At 41.7% G+C, this 13,061-nt stretch overlaps 1 protein-coding gene across 1 annotated transcript in view; it reads left to right on the forward strand.

Moving 5' to 3' along the window:
• The first annotated feature begins 3,921 nt into the window (after window positions 1-3,921).
• LOC132401598 (L-selectin-like) overlaps window positions 3,922-13,061 on the forward strand; it is a 39,496-nt gene continuing 30,356 nt past the window's right edge. The window contains exons 1-4 of the mRNA XM_059983619.1: window positions 3,922-4,073; window positions 6,354-6,420; window positions 9,835-10,218; window positions 11,494-11,598. Coding sequence (XP_059839602.1) covers window positions 4,071-4,073; window positions 6,354-6,420; window positions 9,835-10,218; window positions 11,494-11,598 — 559 coding nt within the window. The 5' untranslated portion in view covers window positions 3,922-4,070. The remainder of the gene's footprint in view (window positions 4,074-6,353; window positions 6,421-9,834; window positions 10,219-11,493; window positions 11,599-13,061) is intronic.

Consider the following 13,061-nt stretch of genomic DNA (forward strand, 5'->3'; position numbering starts at 1 on the left):
AAATTCTCAGTATAGAAGAAAAAGTTAACCAGAGGAAAAGCATGACCCGCCATGGAAGACATCCCCATGATCTGAGCAGTATAGGTATTGACAAGGAAGCAATGAATGCCTAGCTCAAAGTTGGAGACCTCTTCCCAGAAACAGAATGGTTCCTTGTGGCAATATAGAACCAGGTTTTAACACAAAAATATCAACATTACATAATAAAAGACCAATAAATTCAAGACAATAAATGCAAAAAAATGCCAAGGGACACCAGAAACAGGATCCTGAAGCAGTTTAACTCAATCTGATTACTCACACAGGCATGATCAAATGGCAAACACCATTCACTGAAATCTTGCTTTAAAATACAAACTCATAAAAGAAACCATACCTTACTATAAATACAAAGCTGATCCAGTTTTACCATAGAACCATAGAACACTACAGCACAGTACAGGTCCTTCAGCCCTCCATGTTGTGCCGACCCATATAATCCTTTAAAAAAGTACTAAACCCACACTATCCCATAACCCTCCATTTTTCTTTTATCCATGTGCCTGTCCAAGAGGCTCTTAAATACCCCTAATGTTTTAGCCACCACCATCCCTGGCAAGTCATTCCAGGCACTCACAACCCTCTGTGTAAAAAAAAATTTACCCCTGATGTCTCCCCTAAACTTCCCTCCCTTTATTTTGTACATATGCCCTATGGTGTTTGCTATTCGTGCCCTGGGAAACAGGTACTGATATGCACCCTATCTTTGCCTTTCATAATCTTGTAGACCTCTATCAAGTCCTCTCTCATTCTTCTACGCTCCAAAGAGAAAAGTCCCAGCTCTGCTAACCTTGCTTCATATGACTCGTTCTCCAAACCAGGCAACATCTTGGTAAATCTCTGCACCCTCTCCATAGCTTCCACATCCTTCCTATAATGAGCTGACCAGAATTGAACACAATACTCTAAGTGCAGTCTCACCAGAGATTTGTAGAGTTGCGACATGACCTCTCTACTCTTGAACTCAATCCCCCGTTAATGAAGCCTAGCATCCCATAAGCCTTCTTAACTACCCTATCAACCTGTGCAGCGACCTTGAGGGATGTATGGATTTGAACCCTAAGGTCCCTTTGTTCATCTACACTCTTAAGTAACTAACCATTAATCCTGTACTCAGTCTTCTGGTTTGGCCTTCCAAAATGCATCTCCTTACACTTATCCGGATTGAACTCCATCTGCCATTTTTCTGCCCAACTCTGCAGCCTGTCTATATCCTCTTGTAACCTTTGACAACCTACAGATCCATCCACAACTCCTCCAATCTTCATGTAATCCGCAAACTTACTCACCCATCCTTCCGTCTCTACATCCAGGTCATTTATAAAAATCACAAATAGCAGGGGTCCCAGGACAGATCCCTGCGGCGCTTCACTAGTCACTGACCTCCAGGCAGAATACTTTCCTTCCACAACTACCCTCTGTTTTCTTCCTTTAAGCCAATTTTTTATCCAAACAGCCAAGGTTCCACTTATCCCATGCCTCATGACTTTCTGGATGAGTCTCTCATGAGTGACCTTGTCAAATGCTTTGCTAAAGTCCATGTAGACCACATCCACTGCCCTACCTTCATCAACTTCTTTTGTTACCTCTTCAAAAAACTCTATCAGGTTCGTGAGACACGATCTTCCCTTCACAAAGCCATGTTGACTTTTAGAATCAAGAGTCCCAAAAATTATATTATGACTGCTCCATTATTACAGATATGACAACCCATAGTAACTGTTCAGATATAATAATGCAGGATAAAAAGAAAGAACAACTTATTTAATACATATATCCTTTCAAAACATACATAACAGAGAAATCATTAAGTGAAAAATGACAGAAGTACGCTGAATTAAAAGAGGAAATTGAAAGACTGGAACATGAATAGGGTAGATACATTTTCCCAATAATAGTATCTACAACTGGTGTCATCCCAAAATCACTACACAATAGCATTAAACAATTAGGCCTACACAGCAATATTTATCTACAGTAAATCCCCAGAAAGTCACAATATTAATCACTAACTGAATAGTCTGAACGTTCCTAGAAATTGAGAAATGAGTGTGCTTGGCTACACCCCCATACTTCCGATTTTACCGAGAAAGAATAAAAATACAACAATAGCTATAATCTAATAAATAAATAAATAAATAAAAACAGTCAATATTGAGAACATGAGATGAAGAGTCCTTGAAAGTGAGTTTATAGGTTGTGGGAACAGTTCTGTGATGTAATGTGTGAAGTTATCCCCTCTGGTTCGATAACAGTTTTGGATAAACTGCAATACCGGCGGACAATAAAATGCAGGTACATAACGAAGAAATTTGTTAGATGAAGAGTGATTCTTAACATACCAGAGAATCTGTGATATGCTGAGCTGGGTCCACAGTTTTTTGCAGTTTCTTGTGACCACAGGCAGTGTAAATCCAATATGAAAACTTGATGCATACAGAGAAGTGCATTACTAAAAATTGGTGAGGATCAAAGTGGACATGCCAAATATCTTCAGAATCCTAAGGACGTAGATGTGCTAGTGCACTTTCTTGGCCATGGCATCTATGTGGTTAGACCAGAGCAGGTTATTGAATATGTTCATTCCCAGGATCTTGAAGCTTTCAACCTTCTTGACCACTGCACTGTAAATGGAAACAGGATCATATGCACCTCTTCTCTTCCTAAAGTCAGTGGCCAGCTATTTTGTTTTGTTAACATCAAGATAGGTTACTATTTTCTGTACTTTGACTTACTGTTATTTGAGATACAGCCTACTACATGTTTGTGTAGCCTTATCGTGACAGTAGAGGAGACCACACTCAGGTTGGAGGAGCAGCACCTCATATTCCCTCTGGGTGGCCTCTAACCTGATGACATGAACATCGATTTCTCCAAATTCTAGTAATGGGCCCCCCTCCTTCTCTATTCCCCATTCCCATTTCCCTCTTTCACCTTATCTCCTTGCCTGCCCATTACCACCCTCAAATGCTCCTCTCCCTTTTTCTTCTTCCCATGGCCTTCTGTCCTCTGCTATCAGATTCCCCCTTCTCCAGCCCTGTATCTCTTTCACCAATCAGCTTCCCAGCTCTTTACTTCGCCCCCCTCTCTCTCCCAGTTTCATCTATCACCTTATGTTTCTCCCTCCCCTTACCCCCACCCTCTAAATCTGACTCCTCATCTTTTTTTCTCCAGTAGTACTACTGAAGGGTCTTGGCCTGAAACATTGGCTGTATTCTTTTCCTTAGATGCTGCCTAGCCTGCTGAGTTCCTCAAACACTTTGTGTGTGTTACTTGGATTTCCAGCATCCAAAGATTTTCTCTTGTTTGTGAAAGAAACAAAGGTCTGGTTAAGTGCTATTGGATCATCAGAATCATTTTCTGAAATAGTCAGATACAAACCCTTAACCTGACTTTCATGCCATCATCAGTACAAAACGAGTACAATCAGGTTGCTCTGCCTCAATATTTCAATCAACAGAATAATTCTGCCCGCATCTTCAGAATTTAGGGACAGTTAAATGGTCCAAAATATTGAGCCTCTCCTCAAGTGTCTTAATTGAGCAATCCTGAATTCAGGATAGTCCAAGTAATCTTCTTCCTGAATTCAACTTCCTCCTTTTAAATTCTTTCTTAAATAAAATAATCAAGAGTGTTGGGTCCAGCATCCCTTTGCATAGCTGCAGTTAAAAGTATCATGACATATTTCTACAAATTTATTGTGTGTTGTCAACAAACTGCTTGATTTAAAGTTGGTTTCTGAATATAAATGATCTGGTGATTAATTAAAACTGGTGTTCAGCAGCAATTGGTGCTTAACTTTTGGGTTGCAGAAATATTTTCTTTCAACAAGTTTGCAGGAAGTTTTTCTCATTAGAGAATCTGATGACAGGGAGGATACATTCGTGGTCAGAGGCATCAGACTTACTAACAGTCACTGTGCTGCTCTCCGTTTCTGTACAGGCAAAATAACATGAAGTTCTTATAACTATCAAAACACCAACAGAAGGAAAACGAGGGAGAAGAAAGCAAAGGCAGAACATTCCCCTAAAATGGTAGGTTTTGTATATTATTTTCACTCATTTTTTCTTTCAGAGGGTTTTTAAAATGGATTTTTGTTATTTGCATAACAGCTGTTGAGATGAAACCAGTTTCTGATTTGTAATTCATTTTCTGTTTTAGAAGGTTATATTTTGTTAAGTAGATCTTTGTCATTGTTCTTATCTGCTGTTGAGACTAAATCAGTTCCTACATATGGGATTTAGGGAGAGTCAGGGCAAACTGGTGTCCACTTTCCTATGACTGGCAAGATAGTAAAGTTCCATTGTTTCCTATGGGGAGCTCATGCATTTTTGACCATGTCCTAAAAGGCAACAGGCACTGAATTATAGGCATTCAATGGATCACTTACATGATTTTGGGAGATTCTTTAAACTTTTGAATGATCTTATATGAGTGGCATCTGTAGCAGTTACATTAGCAGCAACTATCATGGGATTACAAAGACATACGAACAGGCGACAAGCACATTCAGGTGTCCAAGCTCACTCCTATACTTCTTCATATAAATCCATCATTAAAAACTCTTCTCCAACGTGACTGCTCAACCTCCTTTTGCACAGTCTGATTCTGAGGCTACATCCACACTAGACCAGATAATTTTGAAAACGTCGGTTTCGCGTAAAAACGATAGGCGTCCACACTATGCATTTTTAAAAATATCTCCGTCCACATTGAAATGGAGATTTCGGGGAATCTCCTCCTACTGCGCATGCACAGGACACATCTACTGTAAACAAGCCACATGTTTAGTGTCAAATCTCACTGTGAAAGACGGTGCGTGTTTGTTCAATTACGGACTAGAAAAACTTAAACGACAGGCAACTGTTGGCTCTCATGCAGGAGGATTTAAAAGTAAAAAAAAATACTGAAGCATATGGAGGCAACTGACAGGGAGTTCACAGATTGTATGATCTGGCTGACGACGAACATTGACAAACTGACTAACTCTGTTGCATTAATAAAGCACTTTGTTAAATGTGTAAAACATGTCTGCATCAGTATTATCTTGCATTTCCATACAAAGTTACATTAGGTTGTTACACATCTATTGTCAGAGAAGTACTTGCATAAATAGGTAAACCACCTTCATACGAGCAAGGACAGAAAACAGGGCAAAGTGAGTATACTTATTTATTCAGTAAGTTATGGGTCAAAGTATTTGGTGAGTACATTTCTAACTCTTCTGGCTTCAGTCTTGTTGCTGTCTGTTCTGAAATTGTTAGTTTGCATTCAAGAAAACAATGAAATGGTGCACTGCCGTCTGACAGTGTTCTCAGATTTCTCTGGTTACCCCGTCCACACTGATCTGCCCAAACTGTGTTTTCAAAAATACACACTCTGGAAAGCGTTTCTGAAAAGCTTCAGATTCGGGGGCTGAAAATGCCGTTTTAGTGTGGACGGAGTGTAAAAACGAAGCAAAAATGCTTTGGTTATGGATTTATCTGGTGTATTGTGGACATAGCCTGAGCTGCTGCTTGGAGAGGATAGATGCAATGGCACAAAATGCCTTTCTATGCCAGCTCAGCCTCCTCTGGGGCAGCCTGGTTTTCTCTGCCTGATTGATAAGGGCAGCAAATACAGTGTGCACAGTAACCTGTTGAGGAGTGTCCTGCGCACGCTTTAGACCGAGTGCTCATTTCAATATAGAAGGAAGACGTGTGGAAGGAACGTAAGGTAATTACCTACCATAGAGATAATAAACTGCTCTGCTGAGCCCAGGACGAGGGGGTAAACCACAGGGATGTCCATGAGGAAATTCCCGTCCCAGAGATGTGTCACTTTCTGACCCAGAGAGAACCCTACTTCTGCCCTGAGTGTTAGAGGGCACATTTGGAATGAGACAAAGAGGCAGAAGGGGAGTGAGTTGATGAGAATTATCTTACAATAACTGTGTGCCTCGCTGTGGCAATGGAGGGGTTTCACAGTCTGTCCGTGAGTGCAGGAGGGGGTTGTCACTCTTGGAGGAAACGTGGGGTGGTGACTCTCCCAGTGAGTGTGGGGAAGGGTGACACCCTTGGTGAGTGAGGGGAGGGCTGTAATGACACTCAATGTGGGCAGGGAAGAACATCGTGATACTTTTGTTGAGTATGTTGAGGGATGTGATGAAGACGTTATTATCAATGAGTTTGAGGGGTAGGATCTAGTGTAAAATTTGATTAATACATCAAGATAAATAATATAGAATACCTGTATGTATTTTTCAATGTTTATGTGCATGTTTTGTTCATTTATTATTTACATGAAGAGATTTAATGTTTTATTTCTTTCAATAGGCTTTTCGTGTCAAAATCTGCTTTCAGAAGAGTGTTTCTCATGCTGGGCTTTTGGTGGCCATATATGGTACATTATTACTTTTCCATTTCTCTGTAAAAATTGTAATTTTGGCATAGATTCTCTCTTTTTTGAATCAGGAATAGGAAGTTAACGTCAACACATTTTCTTTGTTCAGATCCTCGTAGCTTCAAATCCTGTTTTAAGCTCTGAGCAGAAAATCCAGGTTTCAGCATAGCATCAAGTGTATACATGAGCCTTCTTTTACAGGCTATTGTAATTCATAGGATCATTGACCACTACAATACCGAAACAGGCCCTTTGGTCCATCTATCAGCGCCCAGCCCATACCCCTCCATATCTTTCTTATCTGTATACCTGTTCAAACTTCTCTTAAATCCTAAAATTGAAACAGCATCTAACACTTCTATTGACAGCTCATTTCACTCTCACACCATCCCTGAGTGAAATAGCTCCCCCTCAGATTCCTCTTCAATATTTCACTTTTCAGCCCAAACCTGTCCTCTAGTTCTAGTCTCACCCAACATGAAGAGAAAGGGCCTGTCTATACCACTCATAATTTTTATACCTCTATAAGATCTCTCCTCATTCTCCTATGCTCCAGCAAATAAAATCAAGCTATTCTGCCTTTTTCTACAACTCAGGACATCATGTCCCAGCAACATCCTTGGAAATTTTCCCTGTACTCTTTCAAGCATATAGATTATTTCTTGCAGATATCTGACCATCTGCACTGAACATTCCAAATTTGGCTTCACCAATGTCTTACACAATTTCTGCATAACATCCCTTCTCCTGTACACAGTGCTCTGATTTATGATGGATATAAAGGCTTCAAAGGAAAACTTTAAAGAAGAGAATGGAAATTATCCCCAGTATCCTGACTCCGTAACTTACGGAAGTTCTCCGTAACTTCCGTCACCTCCAACGGGATCCCACCACCAAGCACATCTTTCCCTCCTCCCCCTTCTGCTTTCCACAGGGATTGTTCTCTTTGTGACTCCCTTGTCCATTAGTTCCCCCACCCCCCCATTCCTTCCCACCGATCTCCCTCCTGGCACTTATCCTTATAAACAGAATAAGTGCTACACTTGCCCTTACACTTCCTCCCTCACCACCATTTAGGGCCCCAGACAGTCCTTCCAGGTGAGGCAACACTTCAGCTGTGAGACGGCTGGTGTGATATACTGCGTCCGGTGCTCCCGGTGTGGCCTTTTATATATTGGTGAGACCCGACGCAGACTGGGAGACCGTTTCGCTGAACACCTACGCTCTGTCTGCCAGAGAAAGCAGGATCTCCCAGTGGACACACATTTTAATTCCACGTCCCATTCCCATTCTGATATGTCTATCCATGGCCTCCTCTACTGTCAAAATGAAGCCACACTCAGGTTGTAGGACAACACCTTATATTCCATCTGGGTAGCCTCCAAACTGATGGCATGAACATTGATTTCTCTAACTTCTGTTAATGCCCCCCTCCCCTTCTTACCCCACCCCTTATATATCTATCTATCTATCTATCTATCTATTTATTATTCTTCCCTTTTTTCCTTCTTTCCTCTCTCTCTTTTTTCTCTCTCTGTCCCTCTCACAATCACTCCTTGCCTGTTCTCCATCTCCCTCTGGTGCTCCCCTCCCTCTTTCTTTCTCCCTAGGCCTCCCATCCTATTATCCTCTCCCTTCTCCAGCTCTGTGTCCCTTTTGCCAATCAACTTTCCAGCTCTTAGCTTCATCCCACCCCCTCCTCTCTTCTCCTATCATTTCAGATCTCCCCCTCCCATTCCCACTTTCAAATCTCTTACTATCTCTACTTTCAGTTAATCCTGACAAAGGGAATCGGCCCGAGACATCGACTGTACTTCTCCCTATAGATGCTGCCTGGCCTGCTGTGTTCCAACAGCATTTTGTGTGTGTTGGTTGAATTTCCAGCATCTGCAGATTTCCTCGTGTTTACCCAGTATCCTGATCAAGTTTTAACTTCCATAAGAGCACAGAAATATGAGCAGGAGTAGATAATCTGACACATTGAACCTGCTCCATCCTTCAATACAATCATGGCAGGCGGCTCTTCGGTATATACTGCCATAATGACCACAATCCATTGGTTTCAGATTGCTTTGATATGTACAGAGGTCATGGAAAGTGCTTTACTAGTATGATTATTTCATTATTCCTTTTTAATGTCGAGCTCCATCATACTGAGTTTCTCACCTCAACAGGTTCTGCGACTACCTGTCTTGTTGCATGTGGCTCATTGTTTTTTTATCAGTTGTAATTTTCTTCCTTTTAGACATCAGAGTGTGGTGGTTCAATCCGAAGTCTGTGGTCCGGTCCGCGGACTCCGGACTCCAGGTTTTCCGGCAGTCCCTTGCTGCGGTTGGACTTAACCAGAAACACCTGAGGCTCATATTGGAACTGGGAATATAAGTGGCCCTGGTATGGTGTGTGGTTGGGGGTTGTCTTGTCAAGATACTCATGGTACAGATGGCTGGAATGGGCTCTTGCCATCCTTGGGGCTGTGTTGGAGAATTGTGGCTTCTGGGAGCCTTGCTGGTATTAGTCAGAGCTGCCATTGTGGTATGGATTCAGCTGTTTCCTGGGCCAGCTGGGTGGCTGTCAGCCACTCTGAGCTAGGTAGGGATCTGGTTGCTTCTGTAGCCAGCCAAGGCAGCTGGCTGTAACAGCTACTTGGAGCTACCCTGATGCAGAGGTGGAACTGTCTGTTGTTCCTTGGTGTTTGTCTCTTCCTGTCCTTGCCTCTGTGGGGTAAGTCAGGCTGCTCTGCTGTTGCCCTGTGGATGGTTCTGCCCCACCTTGATGTGGAGTTATAGATGAGTCCTGGCTTGTTGGTGGTTAAGTCCTGGCTCCATATTGATGTACAGTTCCTAGTCTGCCCCTAGCTCCAGCCTCAGTTCCCCAAGCTCCAAGCCTGCAACCTCTAGCCTCAAGCCTTGACCCAAGCCTCAAGACCCCAAGTCCCTAGCCAAGCCTTGTCATGTCCTCACCTGGGTTTGGGGTCTGAGCCCAAGGCAAGACCCAGGTTCTGGGTCCTTGTCCAGTCTCGGGCTCTGAGTCCACCCCAGGCTCCTTGTTCCAAGTCCCTTGTCCTGGACCTGCTTCCCCAGCCTAGACTGCATCCTGTCCTGTCCTTGGGTCCTGTTTCTGGGACTCCAATGTCTGTGTCCTGATTCAACACCTGACTTATGACAGAGTGTTTCCTCTTTAATGTGATTGGCTCTTTAGATGGCTTGCTGTCATCTGAGTTGTGAGGAATCCCTTTGAATCAATTTTCAACAGCAGATTATGTTGGAAAAAGGGAAGACCACACCATGTATAGTAGGTCACTGAGACTATTTCAAGGCCAGCTCCAAGACACAACTTTTTACTTTACAAGTGCTGTTGAATCTCTTGCCTATGCCCAGAATCCTCAATTTTATTGCAAATGTATTGCTTTCACAGCATTTGTAAATTGGGAAGGAGTCCAGACATGGAATTATGAATATTCACAGAAAAATATGACATGGCCAGCGGCCAGAGCGTACTGCCAAGAGTTGTACACTGACCTGGTTGCAATTCAGAACCAAGAGGAAATTAATCATCTAAATCGGGTGATACCGAAAAATCCAACTTACTACTGGATTGGGATAAGGAAGATTGCTGGTGTTTGGACCTGGGTTGGAACAAACAAAGCACTGGACAAAAAAGCAGAAAACTGGGCAGAAGGTGAACCAACTCCTGGCGGAGAGGATTGTGTGGAAATCTATATAAAGAGACAGAAAGATGCAGGAAAATGGAATAACGATCCCTGTACAGAAAGACAGAAACGAGCTCTGTGTTACTTGGGTAAGATTCTGTTGGCCTATTCCTTTTAAATGTATTTGGAGTTTAAAAAAATAGTTACTAAAATGAGCAGGCAGTGCTGATTTGATGCCAGGACTGCCACTTGGATCTTAATGCTCTGGCTTTCTTAAAGTTGGTCAGCTAAATATGTAATCAGCAGGGCAAGTAGATCAGCATGCCATTAGTGAAGGCTAGTTGCTGATTAGTTTTCATTAAATGCAAGATGTCTTCCTAAGCTGCTAAATTCCACAGAATGTGGTGTGAAAACTAATGAAGGACCTCGGGCAAGAACTAGTAGCTGCTTCAAATTTATAAATTAGATTGTGATTACTCAATATAGGTATCCCAAGGGCCACTTATTCCATAAAATCTGATTCAACCTCTCGGCAAGGACCTGTGCTATGGTCATGGGATGTTATCCAGCTGGTGTGTTTGGGACGTTTAGTTATGTACACTTCAAGAACAGAAACTTGTCTCTTGATCCAGCCACAACTGGAACTACTTCCTCTAAACTGGCATTGCAGATTTTGCAATTTTTTTACTTGAGTAGTTTTTCAAAGTTTGTTTTCAATGAACTTCAAGAAAATACTGAATATTTTAAATGATTGTATTTATATTTTACTGACATTCCCATTTTCAATTTGCTTTTGGTGTATAAATTCTGTATCTTTCCAAAGGTAAGAGGATAACAAAAATTACTGGGTTGACAGGAGGGCAACAGGGTAAAATCAACTAATCACATTACTTGTGAAATATTATATTGCTTTGCATTATTTTTTCTTTCTCTATTTTCAGTACAGTTTTAGTGCTTAAAGATTTTTTTAATTGTTTTTCATTAATTACCCAGTGTTGGCTGTACTCTTACATACAGGTCATCCCCCTAGTTACCAAACACCCAATTTATGAACATGTCCACATACAGCACATTTGAGCTCCCATGGTATTATTAAAGTACATTTGTTCTTACGATCAGCAGAACCAGCTTCTGTGCTCTCTCCACTTTTAATAATTGCTCTTTCTCATTAGACCAATGTGCTTTTGATATCATTCATTACAATACTGTACTTTCTGACTTGTCAGTAAAATGTAAATACAATCATTTAAAATATTCAGCATTTTCTTGAAGTTCATTGAAAACAGAAACTTTGAAAAACTACTCAAGTGCTTGAATTGAGCAAAATGTGCTCCAACTATGGTTAGGAACATGGATGTGTAAAGAGTCCTTCTTTAGGATTGTAGTTTCTGCAGACATGTACATATCTTGTTTTCTTTTGACAGCTTCATGCAAACCTACTTCATGTGTTAATGGAAAATGTGTGGAAACTATAGGAAATTATACCTGCCAGTGCAATGAAGGGTTCCATGGGTCAGAATGCGAACATGGTAAGCACAGAACATCTGTCAGGACATGTCAAAGACCATTTAAGCAGAGAACTGCATTAGCCTGGTCAGTGACTGCAGATTCAAGGGTGGTTGTCATAATGTGTGATATTTCAGTTACAATCCAATTGCAAATATAATTTTATAATTAACATGCAATTAATTTTATAGTTTGGAATAAACCTAATTTATGTCATAACAGTGGAAGTGAAAGTGTTGCTATTTACCCTCATCATTCTAATAGTAACATTTTGACCATGTAAAGATGAACACAAAAGTTCAGCTGTTAATAATCCAAAGCTCTATCATAGACTGTGTTGCTTTCAAATTCCCTCACTGCAATCCAATAGATGTCACTCGTACTGAATCGTAGAGTCATTCAGCATGGAAACAGGACCTTCGTCCCAACTCATCTATGCTGATTGTGTGGCCCATAGTCTGGTCCTATCTGCCCATATTTGGCCTATGGCTCTCTAAACCTCTTTTATCCATCTAGTTATCTAGATTCATTAAGATTCCCACCTCATCCACAATTTCTGGCAAATACACACCATACATGAGGAGACTGCACCTGATGTTCCTTTTAAATCTCTTGTTTTTAGTATCCTGTCCCTGGGGGAAAAAGAACATGTGCTTTCAATTAGTCTATGCCGCTCATGAACTTGTATAGTAAGTCTATCAGGTTACCCCACCCCTACCACCCCAAGCTCCTATTCTATGGAAAAAGTCCTAGGTATGAAGGTGGCAGTCACTCTAAACTTACTACCCTCCAAGTCATTCTTGTAGTGGTGGCTACTCCCATGATGCACAGCTCTCCCCCCCCCCCCCCCCCCCATTTTTTGAGCTTTGGGCTGAGTGGTACACAAATCTCCAAAAGTATATCAAGTAATAAGCTACAATACTGTGGAACTTTGGCCTTTCCTTCAGAACCAAGACCTCCAGATGATTCATAAGGTCTATCTCTCCGAGTGCAAACTCCCTGTTGACTATGACAAACTACTATTCATGCACAATGCTGTGTAGGCAAGGTCTTCACACAATTCTTCAACCATCATGTTAACTACCATTCCTCAAGAGGACCATATCTTAACTTCTGACTCCTGTCTATATTCCAGCAAATACAGATCATATAACAATAGCCACTGGACTAACCCCATCTAGAAGCCTAGAGGAGAATGCTACAGGACTCCAGAAAATGAGACTCTGAGCTGACCCTTGTGGGGGTGCTTGCAGTAGAGAGAATCAGATCCCTCACTGTTATCCACTTAATCTTCCACAGCTTCACCAGAAGAATCACAGATTGGCTACAGTATAGTCAGTCTGTTTAGTCCAGTAAGGTAGTGCAATCTCTGTGCAAGGGAAATTCAGCCTGTGCTACTTCCTGCCCTCTCCCCACAACACTGCAAGTATTTGCCTTTCAAGTAGGTGGACTAAGCCTTCATCAGTACAAGGAGCAGGGGCTGTGA

Source organism: Hypanus sabinus, chromosome 11, assembly GCF_030144855.1.
Source record: "Hypanus sabinus isolate sHypSab1 chromosome 11, sHypSab1.hap1, whole genome shotgun sequence".
In the NCBI taxonomy this organism is placed as follows: domain Eukaryota; kingdom Metazoa; phylum Chordata; class Chondrichthyes; order Myliobatiformes; family Dasyatidae; genus Hypanus; species Hypanus sabinus.